Source organism: Mixophyes fleayi, chromosome 3 (genome assembly GCF_038048845.1).
Source record: "Mixophyes fleayi isolate aMixFle1 chromosome 3, aMixFle1.hap1, whole genome shotgun sequence".
Classification (NCBI taxonomy): domain Eukaryota; kingdom Metazoa; phylum Chordata; class Amphibia; order Anura; family Limnodynastidae; genus Mixophyes; species Mixophyes fleayi.
Window position 1 is genome coordinate 28,499,459 of NC_134404.1, and position 14,568 is coordinate 28,514,026.

Consider the following 14,568-nt stretch of genomic DNA (forward strand, 5'->3'; position numbering starts at 1 on the left):
GCTCTCCGATTCTGATACTACTTCCCCCGCTGCCCTCTCCTATGGTGGCCTCTCCTTCACCCACTCCGCCAGGCCTGGTGCCCGCCCAGACGGTGGAGTTGGCCTCCTCCTCTCCTCCACCTGTACTTTTCGTGTCATTCCCCCTGAACCCTCCCTCTCCTTCTCCTCTTTTGAAGCTCACTCCATCCGCCTCTTCTACCCCATCCATCTCCGCGTCACTGTCATCTACCGCCCCCCTGGCCCCACCTCCCTCTTCCTTGACAACTTTGCTAGCTGGCTTCCTTCACTACCTCTCCTCCGATCTCCCCTCGATCATTCTTGGTGACTTTAACATCCCCATCTCCAACCCCACCTACCCTGCTTCCAGCAAACTGCTCACCCTCTCTTCCTCCCTTGGTCTCACCCAATGAACCTCCTCCTCTACCCACTGCCTTGGTCACTCCCTTGATCTTGTCTTCTCCTACCTATGTAATCTCTCCGACTTCTCCATCTCTCCCTTTCCTCTATCCGACCACCATCTCCTCTCCTTCTCTCTCTCCTCTTCTCCTGCTCCCCTCCCCCTGCCCAAACCTACTCTGTCCATACGCAACCTCGACGCTCTTGACCCTGCCTCTCTGTCCTCCTCTCTCGATACCCTCCTTTCTCCCCTTTCCTCCCAGGCCTGCCCCAACCAGGCGGTCTCCCTCTACAATCACACCCTCACCTCCGCTCTGGACGCAGTCGCCCCTGCCCACTCCGTCCACCCCCGCTGCTCCAAACCCCAACCCTGGCACTCCAAATTTACCCGCTTCCTCCAAAAATGCTCTCGTTCCGCCGAACGTCACTGGAGAAAATCCCGCTCCCTGGCTGACTTCCTCCACTTTAAATTCATCCTTTCATCCTACAGCTCTGCCCTCTCACTCGCTAAACATTCTTTCTTTATATCCCTCATCTCTTCCCAGTCCTCTAACCCCCGCCGCCTCTTTGCCACCTTCAGCACTCTCCTGGCCCCCTCCCCTCCCCCCCTCCCTCCTCCCTGACTGCCTCCGATTTTGCCTCCTTCTTCTCCTCTAAAATCGAGGCCATGCGATTTGAAATCTCCTCCTCCACTCTCTCTTCCACCCCTCCCACTCTTCTGTCCTCCCCCCCAACCACCTTCCCCTCCACTCCTTCCGTCCCACCACCGGCGAGGAAGTCTACTCTCTCATTTCATCCTCCCCCCCACTACCTGTCCCCTGGATCCCATCCCCTCCCACCTTCTTCGCTCCCTTTCCCCCACCACCTGCTCCCACCTCGCTCACCTCTTTAATCTCTCCCTCTCCACTGGCATCTTCCCCTCCTCCTTCAAACATGCTCTCGTATCCCCCATTCTTAAGAAACCTATTCTCAACCCCACTTCTCTCTCGAACTATCGCCCCATATCTCTTCTCCCTTTTGCCTCCAAAATTCTCGAGAGGCTCGTCTGCAGCCGTCTCACCTCCTACCTTTCTGAATACTCCCTCCTTGATCCTCTCCAGTCTGGTTTCCGCCCCCTCCACTCCACTGAATCTGCCCTGGCTAAAGTCACCAATGACCTCCTCTCTGCTAAAGCCAGGGGCCACTTCTCCCTTCTCATCCTCCTTGACCTCTCTGCAGCCTTTGACACCGTTGACCACTCCCTCCTCCTTCACACCCTCCAGTCTTTCGGCCTCTCCGGCCCAGTCCTGTCCTGGTTCACCTCTTACCTTACTCACCGTTCCTTCTCTGTCACCACCTCTGGGTCTCTCTCCCCCCCATCCACCCTTCCAGTCGGGGTCCCTCAAGGCTCTGTTCTGGGACCCTTACTCTTCTCTCTATACACCTCCTCCCTGGGTGAACTCATCAGCTCCTTCGGCTTCAGCTACCACCTTTACGCTGACGACACTCAACTATACCTTTCCTCTCCTGATCTCTCTCCCTCCCTCCTCTCTAGGGTGTCCGCCTGCCTCTCTGCCATCTCCTCCTGGATGTCCTCTCGATTCCTCAAACTTAACCTTGCCAAAACTGAGCTTATAGTTTTTCCTCCCTCTCATACCCCATCCCCTTCTGACCTCTCCATCACTGTCGACAACACCTCTATCTCCTCTGTCCCCCAACTTCGCTGCCTTGGTGTCATCCTCGACTCCTCTCTCTCCTTTGGCCCCCACATCCTCTCTCTTGCTAAATCCTGCCGCTTCCAGCTGCGCAACATCGCTCGCATCCGGCCCTTCCTCTCCCAAGATGCCACCAAATGCCTTATCCACTCTCTGATCATCTCCCGCCTGGACTACAGCAACCTCCTCCTCACTGGCCTCCCCCACTCTCATCTCGATCTCCTTCGATCCGTCCTTAACGCTGCAGCTAGGCTTTTTTTCCTCTCTCGCCGCTCCTCTTTTGTCTCCCCCCTCTACCTAGCCCTTCACTGGCTCCCATTCCCCTTCAGAATCCTCTTTAATCTCCTCACACTCACCTACAAGGCCCTCGCCAACTCCACTGCGCCCTACATCTCCACCCTCCTCTCTATTCATGCTCCATCCCGCCCTCTCCGTTCTGCCTCTGACCGTCGCCTCTCTTCCCTCCTTATAACCTCCTCCCACGCGCGTATCCAAGACTTTGCCCACGCTGCCCCCCTCCACTGGAACAAGTTCCCTCCCTCCATCAGAACTTCCCCTAATCTGTCCAGTTTCAAAAGGGCCCTAAAAACCCACCTTTTTCTTAAAGCCTTTCTGTCTCCCACTTAACTTCCTACCTTATCTTCTGCCTCTGTCCCCCTACTCTCCCTTTCTCCCCTGCGTCTCTCTGTCTGTCCACCCCTCCCCTTAGATTGTACACTCCTCTGAGCAGGGCCATCTCTCCTCCTGTTTCCACCACTTCTAACTCTGCTCTCCAGCTACTTAGCTCTCCTCCTCGAGGGTCCTCCACCCCACGTCCACTCTCGCTCCCTCCTCCCCCCTGGGGGTCTCCCTGTCTTCCGCGCCCTCCTTCTTGGGCCCCGTCATTTGCGGATCCTCCCTCCCCCTTCCCCGCCCTCTCTAGCTGTGCATTGAGCTTAGTGAGTTGCTGTGTTAACTGTACTGTGCTGTCTCCCATTGTATTGTAATTTTGTTTGTCTCTGTACGGCGCTGCGGATGCCTTGTGGCGCCTTATAAATAAATATTAATAATAATAATAATAATAATCACTGTTACACTGTCTCTCATACAGCCAGAGGTCCCGGCAGCTGTCAAAATGGTAAAAAATAGATGAAAGCACTAGGGCTTTTCCTACGCACCTGGGCAGTGGGTGTAGGGTAATAAAGGGCGAAATAAGTTTAAAAAACTTAATGGACGCCATTTTGTTTACAAGTCTACAAGTCCCAGCCAGCCAGGGTGCCATAAATAGTGTGGGTATGCTGATACTTGTATAACTACAAGCACCAGCATACCCATGGCAGCCAGGGCATGTTGGCACTTGGAGAACAACAAGTGCCAACATGCCCTCACACCCAGGGCTGGCTGGGACCTGTAGTTCCAAAAAAGAAAATGTTAAATAAATCACCACACCCTTGTTAAAGCCAAATACATTTAATAAAAATAATAATCCCACAATAAAGACAGTAAACACACTCATTCACACCACATATTTTTATTAAAAATAATAAATGCCCTTATACTCACCACAGATGTTTTCATCTGTTGTCAGCAGTTTTTAATCCCAAAATGGCTGTCAACCAAGTCCCAAATAAATTTGTAATTCCGAAAATCCGGCTTGAAAAGTCCAAAAGAATTTGTATCCAAAAGTCCCTGCTTGTCTTCTGTTCTTCTTTGGCACAAAGCCCACATTTTTGATTGATGTCTTCTTATCTTCAGCCAGGAGGGCCCCAAATTTGTCAGATCCTAGCTGGAACATGTTTGAGAAAAAAAAAATTGAAGAGAGCCACCGCAAACAGCTTCTATGTAGAAGCTCCGATATGCAATGAACTTAGTTCCTCGTTTTGGCAAACAGTCGCAAGTTTGATCTCTATCGATTTTGCAAATAGCAATTTTGACAGAAGCACAACTTTGGCAATTTTACATGAAATCTCAGCTTCATACATCTGCGAGTTTCAACTCTCCCGATAAAATTGCTGGATTTGCAATATCGGACCTTGATACATTTACCCCCTAGTGTCTGAGAAACATCACTGGTTCCTAATGAATCGACAATGTGCCCTCTCATAAATTTGGCTCATCCCACAAAATGGCTGCCTCCACTGTGTGTAGGCAACAAGTGAACTTTTAATGGTTATTGTCACGAGCCACGAGCAGCTCGCGATGGCTCAGCTGTTTTCTGGTCGCATCCAGGCTGTTCCCATGCCAGCCAAGACGTCACTTCCGGTCAATGCATCCAGATGGCTGCCTGGGTGACCGGGATGCTCCTGTCAGTTCACAGCGTCCTAGCAAAAGATCAGCTGGGGCGCATACGCAGGGCATAATTATTTACCAGCCTCCTGTGGTTATGGAGCTTGTTTCTGGCTCCTTCTCACTGGCTACCAGTACTATTTAAGGCAGGGAGGGCTTAGCCTTTTTGCTGTTTATAGCATCTGTCCACCACACTTGCTGACCAGCTCTAGGTTTCCTGTGGAAACTCTGTCCGAAGAACTGACTGATCTTGTTGTGACCTTTGGTTCGTTCTGGACCCTGTTTGTTTGCTGATTGCCCCGGACCTCTGACTGTCTATTGGATTCCCCTTACTTGTAACTTGCCCTGGCCTTTGGCATGTCCCTCATTAACCTGTTCGCTTCAGACCCACAACTCTTGGACTGTTCCTGGTTATTGTCTCTTGTATTCTGGTTACTCCTCCTACCTCTGCACTATGGTGTCTGCACATAAACCTTTACTATGTAAGAGCCAAGACTTGGGGGCATCCGAGTACCTGTGAGCACGACTAGGTCTGCGGGAAAGATGGCTGCCATAGGCAAAGGACTTTTTTCACCTGTTATAAATGTTTATGTCAGTGGCCATTGTCCTAACAGTTATTGCATATTGTATAATTGGTTTAAAAAATATGGTATTTTGCACACTGACAATGAATTCAGTCAAAACAATACAAATACAATACAAATTTGAAATTAAAATATCAAACTAGCAAATATTATGAAATTTGGATATGATTAGGTAGCTATTGTAATGTTTACACCCATCTATACTAATCAGATTATAAAGGTATAAGTACTGGTGCAACTATAGACACAGCAGTGACTGACATGTGCCCTGACAGCGCATAGGGCACTGTCTGTAAGTAAAAAATATGCCTTAAAGTTAAAACTTAATATAATTAATTTATCCATTTATAGTATTCGAAAAATTAGGATAAAATTACTGCATATATAATTCAGATGTCTATTAATCCAATTCTCTGCTCTATTGGATACTGACTGGAGATGGAGTAAACATCATGGTGGGTATGACTGTATGATGGTGCATAGAGGAGAACCATCACAATTTATGCTATAGGGCCCAACATTTCTAGTAATGTCCCTGTGTACATTCCCACATTTCACTCATCCTCAAGGAAGATATAATATATAAATAATATACATTGTCCACCATCAATACTTATACTGATTTTAAAATTAGAGTATAAGATCATTATATTTTAATGCTTTAGATGCAAACTAAATATTATTCTTGATTGGTAGCATCATAAAAAGTTGTTCATAATAAATGTTACCTAATGAGAAAGGTATGAACGCTTCATTCTTCTTGAAATGTCCTTCTGAGTCAAGAAAATGTTCTGGGTAGAACTCTTCCGGCTTCTCAAAGTAGGCTTTATCTCCTAGTGCAGAGGACAGTACTGGGATAATGATGGTGCCCTGGGGGGAAATATCACAGAGTGAGGTAAAAGCAGATCATCAATATTAGGCATCACTGCTTACAAAATAAGCATACTCATTTACAATCAGGCACAAAAACCATGTTGTGTGCAAAGGGCATAAGGCATTTTTTGTGTGCGTAGAGAATATGATCAGGAGCCCACAAATACTGGGCAGCTTTATTTTTACATTGCAATTTAAAGTTAAGCTGGGACAGTCCTCCCACTCCTACTCTAAATCTGTCTTCACATTTTTAATCCCCCACCCCCGCAGTACAACATGGTATTGCCATTGGGAAAAAATGCCCTCTCTAGCTGTATTAACTCCTACCTCTAAGTGAGACCCACAGTATTTGTAATACAACCGATACAAAGGATATACTATGTATAAACAGTAAACAATGATGTCATGAACTGTAATGTTTGCATAGGCTTGTGTTTGCATGAATTTCCTACCGGTGCTCCGGTTTCCTCCCACACTCCAAAAACATACTAGTAGATTAATTGGCTGCTATCAAATTGATCCTAGTCTTTTACTCTTTGTCTGTCTGTCTGTCTGTGTGTGTGTGTCTCTGTGTGTGTGTGTGTGTGTGTGTTAGGGAATTTAGACTGTAAGCTCCAATGGTGCAGGGACTGATGTGAGAGAGTTCTCTGTACAGCGTTGTGGAATTAGTGGCGCTATATAAATAGCTGGTGTTGATCATAGGCACTTAATCAGCTTAATACTCATTAGAAGTATATGATAAGGAATAGTATACCTCTCAAGTTATATAGATATGAGCAATCACCTCAGACATTCTGTCCTTGTTCCTCTATATGCATCCAGACCCTTTCTTGACTAATATCCTCATATAATACATTACTATCACACATCTATCACACAACTAGTTAAATCCGTCACTAACATATTGTATAGTTTTTGACAAATGCTTCTGTAATAATTTGTGCAGCATTTTTAAAAAATAAGAAATGCTGCAAATACAGATTCTTACTTTACCTCCAGAACACATACAGATTTTAAGGCAACTTTGTAGCAAAAATAATTTCTTACATTATGTTCCTATACATTCCAAATTACATGCACCACTTTGTGTATACATTAAACATACTGTAATAACACAGCTACGGCATATCTGCTGCAGTTACAAAGGTATCTCTCATAGATGGTCATGAACACCCATCACTATACAACCCTGCTTGTTGTCAGCAGACTGTATGTGTTCTGCATGAATGCTGTGTATATTAACTATATCCTGCCCGTGTAGTCAATGCACACCACAGTAATACAGATCATATACAGAGAAAGTTACACATATATGTGTATAATATATTGTAAAATATTTCAGGACTGCCTTATTGCTGCTATATGCTAAAGAAATGTGGAAGCCATCACTCCCAAGATTGAGCAAGGAGACAGCCGAGGACCCTGATACATCATGATCTAGAGTCCTAAAATTAAGTCACCAGTGCACAGTAGGAAGTAACAAATCACCTTTGGAATAAAATAGCCTCTGAATGTGACATCCTGAGAAGTTGCATGCGGGAGATTACTTGGTAAAATATCACCAAATCGTTGAATTTCATGAATGACGGCGTCAGTGTACGGCATTTCTTTCCTATGCTCTGTTTGTGGTTGAGCTGATCCAATCACTCTTTCAATTTCATTTTGCACCTTTTCTGTCAGGTGAAAAGAAGATGTCTCTTGAATTATAATGTATACTGATAATGACACCATAGTATGATCATTCAAAGACAATGGTCTGATTCAAGTCCAAACTCAACTTGCACACAAATTGCGGTTGAAAAAAATAGCATGGAACTTGAATGTAATTCTGCCCGTGATTATCTTTTGGTATCTGGGTGTAAGTACATTCTCCGTAAACGGTATTACCGTATGTTATAACAGACACATGCATATGTGCAATATAAAGTCACATCAGTACAGCATGCAAAAAAAAGATATTCTAGAAAATAAATGAACTTCTCATAATACTATAATAATTAATAAAAATATGTGTTTTTAAAACATTGTATTTCTTTTACATTATAGGTATTATTAGTATTATTATTTTTATTGTTATTATAATTATCGTAGATTTATAAGGCGCCACAGTGGTCTGCAACTCCGTACAGTAGGGAAAATGATACATACATAAAACAGGGACATACAAGGCAGACAAAATAAATGCAGACTTGAAGCTTACATTCTAAGTGGAAGAGGGCACAGCTGAAACAAGAGGAGCGAGTGTGGTTTACTATAGAGTGGAGATTTGGACAGCTGTGAGGCTATAATAGTGTGTATAGTATCATCAGGGATAAGGTAAGCTTTAACAAATAGATGGGTTTTTAGTTTTTAGAGACTGTCTAAAGATTTGAAGGCTGTGGGAAAGACTGATTGGACTTGGCGGGGAATTCCATAAGTAGAGAGCAGCACGGGAGAAGTCTTGTAGGTGCGAGTGAGACGTGGTTACCAGTGACGAGAAAGGGTGCAGGTCAGAGGGTCAGGATTGAGCGAGGAGCGTGAGCAGAGAATGGGTACTGTAATATACATATATATATATATATATATATATATATACACACACACACACACGTACGTACACACTATATGGCCAAAAGTATTCAGGCACTTGAAAATTACACCAACAGAGACTGTAAGGCCATTGTATTCAAACACATATACTTTAATATGGAGATGGTCCCTCTTTTGCAGCGATAACAGCTTCCACTCTTCTTAGAAGGTTTGTGGAAATTTGTGCCCATTCATTCTGTAGAGCATTTATGAGGTCAGGCACTGATGTTGAACAAGAAAGGCCTGGCTCGCAATTTCTGTTCCAGTTTATCCCAAAGCTGTTTGATGGACTCATCCAGCCATATCTTTGTAGTCCTTGCTTTCTGCACTGGGGCACAGTCAGGTTGGAATAGAGAAGTGCCACAAAGTTGGAAGCATAGCATTGTCCAAAATGACCTGGTATGCTGAAGGATTAAGATTCCATATATGTTTTTTGCTATCTAGTGGCATGCAAACATGTGTTTTTTAATAAAAAGCCTATGCATCAGTCATCACTATCAGTTGGTACTTACACTTGCTGGTACAAATGATTCGGCAAACAAGCATACTAATGAGATATCCAGTACTGAAAGTATTCACTTCTGTATTGGAACGCCCCTGGCATGCCCTCATTGTACATCGCCAATGTTCCTCTTCCCCTTCCCACCCCCTTCCACCCTTTATGTCATAAGCAGTTGTAGGTGTCATTTGTATTTGCTCATGAATTGCATGCAATTGCGATCATTGGTGTAACTTTTGTTTTGAGCATGCTCAGAGCCAAATCAGGCAAGATAAGGCTTATGTCCGAACATAAATCTGGTCCGATATGTCTAATCTATGACAATACATTCATATCATGTCTCATACTCATGTCTTACTTTGGATTTCAGGGTATTTCATCATTAGCAGGAGGCCCCATCGCAGAGTAGTTGTGGTAGTTTCCATTCCAGCAGCAAACAGATTTGCAACCAGTACGGTTAGGTTGTCGTCGTGGTAATACAAAGTAGATTCTGGCTTTCCCTGCATAATATAAACAGAACAATCTTTTTAATCAATACAATATTTTAGAAATACATCAGTGTTGGAAAAAACACAACATATGTGAGCAATCATTGTGTAGCAGGCATTGTACAAGTTAGATCATCAGTCCCAGTGTAAAAATCTCTTTATGACACACTTTTCTGCTGCAAGATCAAACAGTTCAAGAATTGTAACCTAAAAAAATGATTAGTTGTCTGATTGGGACAAGCACAGGGAATTGTATATACTAGACATAGTTTTACTCTATCCTTCTCTGCAAGCTACGAGCAAACTCAAGGTTGTGACAGATCTCTGCATGCTCTCAATCATGATTTGGGTCCTCTCAGGATTTAGATATCAATGAGCTTATACTCCTCCACCAATGATGTCACACATATATTGCCAGTAGCCTATTTTGCCAAACTATAGTGACAGGATAATCACCTAATAGTAATAAAAAAAAAGATCTGGGAGGAGATAGAGACTATGGAAAAGGCAAACAATGACAACTGCACTGAATAGTAAGCTCTGCATACAAACTTACTGCATCTAAATGGGAAAAAATGCAAAAATAAGCACTTGCATTTCAAAAACTCAAAGGCTCAATATAGTAGTGATGAAATATAATATCAACTATTGAAGAGAATATGGATTTACTATAAAAGTCTCACTATTTCAGGAGACATAAAAGTAAGAAAAGAATATAAAAAAAACAATGGGAAAGGCTAGTCAGAATCTAGGTTTCATAGGGACTGGAATTAGTAGCGGAAAGAGAGATGTGGTGAGGCCACTATAAAAAGTCATTGGTGAGACCACAGCTAGAATACTGAGTTCAGGTCTGGAGTCCATGTCTCCAGAAGGATATAAATAATAATAAAGGGATTGTGCAAAAAGGGCAACTAAAATGATGCATGGCCTAAATGGAAAAATAAAAAATTACCAGTGGAGACTAAAGGATCTAAACACATATAGTTTTAAGCAGAGAATGAAAAGGGAGATATGATAAATCCTTTTAAATATATCAAGGGCGTCCCCAACGTACAGAATGTAATTCTCCAGAGGACAATAAGTATTGGAACAGGACATGCGCTAAAACAGGTGGGTAGTATATATAGGGGAAATTTGAGAAAAAATACTTCATAATACTAGAAAACTAAATCAATTAAACACTTGATTATATCACTTTTATTGAATTCTATCCTAACATGTGTACATGTGTCTTTTAAGAACACACCACCCTTGCGCATAAATACACAACATACCTCTTGTTGCTTGGCAAGGAATGAATCAATAAGATTCCTCTGATCATTTACGTCCAGTTCTTTCTTCTGTTTTGTAAATGTCTCTCTTATAAATTCCTGCAACTCGTTGTTGTTTTTTAAGACTTTTCTGTGACTCCCAGGCAGCCAGCCCATCACCGAGGGATAACTATTGTACAGCTTAAAATGAAAATAAAATAAAAAATTATCATTTTAAACATAGAATATTACGTGAAATGCGAAATGGTGTTATGGGTTAAAATGTAACAATTAGACTACATTTAGGAAAAAGGAAATGATAGACAAACGCATAGTTTTGTATTTAAATATTTAATATATATTTATATCGAATTTAAATATTTAAGCTGTATGCAGTGAATGCTACCACATTCTAAACAGACTAGCCAGAGTAATCCCTGCCCTGGTCCACCCAGACCAAGTAGGTTTTATCCCCACTCGGCAGGGAGCTGACAATACTAGGCGAGCCATTGATCTAATTGAGATAGCAAACCGAGATCAAGTTCCAGCTCTGGTGGTGTCTCTAGATGCAGAAAAGGCGTTTGACAGGGTCTCGTGGCCTTTTATGAGAGCTACCCTTGCGGAAATGGGATTCAAAGGCTGTTTTCTACGCGGATTGGCGTCCCTTTATCATAATCCTTCAGCTGTGGTTCTAGCCAACGGCGCCGCGTTGTCTCCGTTTCTTATTACAAATGGTACCCGACAGGGCTGCCCACTATCCCCCTTGCTGTTTGCCCTCACAATGGAGCCGCTAGCATCGCGTGTTCGTAACAATGTAATGATTTCTGGAATTCGAGCGGGGACGACTGACTACAAAATATCAATATACGCAGATGATATTCTCCTCACAATTACCAATCCCCTAGCCGCCCTCCCATCACTTCAAAGAGAACTCAATGAATATGGTGCGGTATCTAATTTCAAGATCAATGTGGACAAGTCGGAAATTCTTCCTCTTAACCTACCCTCCCACATATTAGACTCCCTGAAGAGCCAAACAAATTTCCGATGGCAACGCCAAACTCAAATACTTGGGAATCTACCTAACCTCTCAATATAGCCAACTGTACACAGCCAACTTTCCTCGAATCTTGGATTCACTTAAACGTGACCTTGAGAAATGGGATAGATTATACATTTCTTGGATCGAAACTCAGAAGGAGGTTTAGGCCTTCCAAATATTTCCAAATGCTATATAGATGCACATCTGACCCAGTTAGTCCTATTCCAATCTCAACCTTTCACAAGACTCTGGGTAGACATTGAGGCCCACCTTCTACATTTACTCTCGCCCTACACACTACTGTGGATATCAAGCATAGACCACCACTCTCTCTACTCTCGCCTACCACCCATTTCTCGCTCCAGATATGGGATTACAGTACTCGTACGTTTGAACTTCTAAGAAACCCAGAAGCCATGTTCCCATTGTGGAACAATCCAGCATTCCCGCCGGGACAGCAACATTCCTATTTCCAGCACTGGTCCTGTCAAGGCCTAAGGTTCATTACTGATATAGCGCGTATGCGGATATTCCCTGAATTTGCAGACATACAACGACGATATGGTATCCCCCATGCCCGTTTCTACCAATATCTCCAATTAAGACACCTATATCAATCCATGCCAGCACTCAAGCTCATATACCAGTTTACGCCCTTAGAAACTTTCTGTAGAGCTAAATCCCTCCCCACTGGTTTAATTTCCACCTTCTACAGCATATTGGTGGCATTTCGTCAACCTGTGAAAGATCGCTATGAACTAAAATGGGAAGAGGATCTTAACTTGGAACTAGAGGTAGAGGAATGGGCTAAGATCAGGATGCGAGTTGCTAAAAGCTCTATCTGTGTACGTACTAAAGAGAACTCGTACAAGCTCCTGTATAGATGGTATTTGGTCCCAACCCGCCTGAAAGCCATATTCCCCGACTCCTCTAGTCTGTGCTGGAGATTGTGTGGGCAAGAAGGTTCATTTCAACACATTTGGTGGTCCTGGCCTAAGGTTGTGGGATTCTGGCGAAGAATGCATAATTTAATCCATAGAGTCACCTCTATACAAATTCCTCCCTGCCCCTCCTACTCCTTACTACATAGACCCATACCAGATACTGATAAATATACAATGGCTCTGGTAAGCCATATACTCAACGCTGCCAAATGTGCAATAGCGGCAAACTGGAAACAACCAGAACCCCCCGCGTTACCTGAAGTCATTAACAAAGTTAATGACCGCCCCAACAAATTTCGAGCAATCTGGAACAATTGGCTCCTCTCTTATGGAGCAGACCAACCAGGACCTGATTAGTGCGAAAACTGATGTCTCCAATATCAGGTTAGCACCATATGTGGAGTATCTATGATACATACATCTAGATGCCAGGCCAGACGCCTAACTTCCTTCCCCCCCCCTCACCATACTCACCATACTAACATGCCTTTCCTCTCCCTCCTGCCCTCCCTCACTCCTTCTTCGGAGACTTACCTTCCAACTTCCTTTCCTATCCCCAGCTTTTCTTTTCCTTATGTCTACTTTCATTGTCACCATTCATATTGATCTATTTTTTTTGCAATAGCTCTGTATTTGTTATTTGTTCAATGTGATTTATGTTATTTACTGTTTAAAGATTGAAAAATACCCTAATAAAATATATTTAAAAAAAAAAAAAGAATATTACCTGAAATGCGAAATGGTGCTATGGGTGCTATGGGTTAAAATGTAACTACTAGACTACATTTAAAAAAAGCATATATGTTGGGAACTAAACCAAAAATAAACATATTTATTGTACCCTTTGCTTAATATATACAGTATAATTTTATCCTGACCATTAATTAACCCAGGTATCTTCAAATACAATTTTAATATTATTATTACTATTATTACTATTATTACTACTATTAGTAGTAGTAGTAGTATTAGTAGTAGTAGTAGTAGTAGTAGTAGTAGTAGTAGTATTACTGTACTAACATCATAGTCATTGTTTCTAACCACACCTCATTCACATACAAAATGATATAAGACAGGCCTGTCCAACCTGCGGCCCTCCAGATGTTCTGAAACTACAAGCCCCAGCATGCTTTGCCAGTAAACAACCAGTTGATAGCTGGAAGGGCATGCTGGGACTTGTAGTTTCACAACACCTGGAGGGCCGCAGGTTGGACAGGCCTGATATAAGAGGATGGATCTGCTGCATTGACATGAATCAGACAAATGCTGGAATCATTGATTGTCTAAAACAATTAGACTCCATTTGTGTGCACCACTGGCTGTGTTCAAACAGGGAAAATATGCAGTTAATGGTCACTGAGCACTGGATCTGCGAAAAACAGTATACTGCACTAATGAAATACATTTCTACTTGCTTATTTTCCATTGATAATAAGATGACATTTATTTTCCTGCTGCCTTATGTTGAAGAATAACCAAACATTCAAATTATTTGCAGCCTATTTACTTGTGAGCTAAAATGTTAGCTGACATCTATTAGATACATTTAAAAACATAGATGCCTGAGCTCTAACTCCTCTCTTCCCTGCTTGTTACAATGAAATTTGTCAGAACTTCTGTGCCTCACTTAGTTGCAACAATGTTGCGGCAGAAAATGAATCAAAATATTTGCAGATAATATATTACTAATTGGAGAAATATGAATGCAAGAAAAATAAATTGGACATCTTTAAAATCCATCGGACAGAGTGAGAATACTTACCCTGACCATAGGGCTTTCCAGGTTCCTGACATTTTCATTAGTTAATCTCATGAGCCTCAGTATGGTTGGATCATCATATTCATATCTATGACCGAGTAGTATGGACACTATTATATTGGCTACAGCAGTGTTAATGATGGTCATATTATCAAAGGGTTTTCCTGAAAATAGAACAAGGAATTTTTACATTCAGAATTGGCAAA

At 42.7% G+C, this 14,568-nt stretch overlaps 1 protein-coding gene across 1 annotated transcript in view; it reads right to left on the bottom strand.

The window, feature by feature from the left end:
- LOC142143094 (uncharacterized) overlaps window positions 1–14,568 on the bottom strand; it is a 76,785-nt gene that overhangs the window by 3,027 nt on the left and 59,190 nt on the right. The window contains exons 16-20 of the mRNA XM_075200808.1: window positions 14,366–14,526; window positions 10,642–10,818; window positions 9,238–9,379; window positions 7,301–7,485; window positions 5,668–5,809 (exon numbers count right to left, since the gene is read on the bottom strand). Coding sequence (XP_075056909.1) covers window positions 5,668–5,809; window positions 7,301–7,485; window positions 9,238–9,379; window positions 10,642–10,818; window positions 14,366–14,526 — 807 coding nt within the window. The remainder of the gene's footprint in view (window positions 1–5,667; window positions 5,810–7,300; window positions 7,486–9,237; window positions 9,380–10,641; window positions 10,819–14,365; window positions 14,527–14,568) is intronic.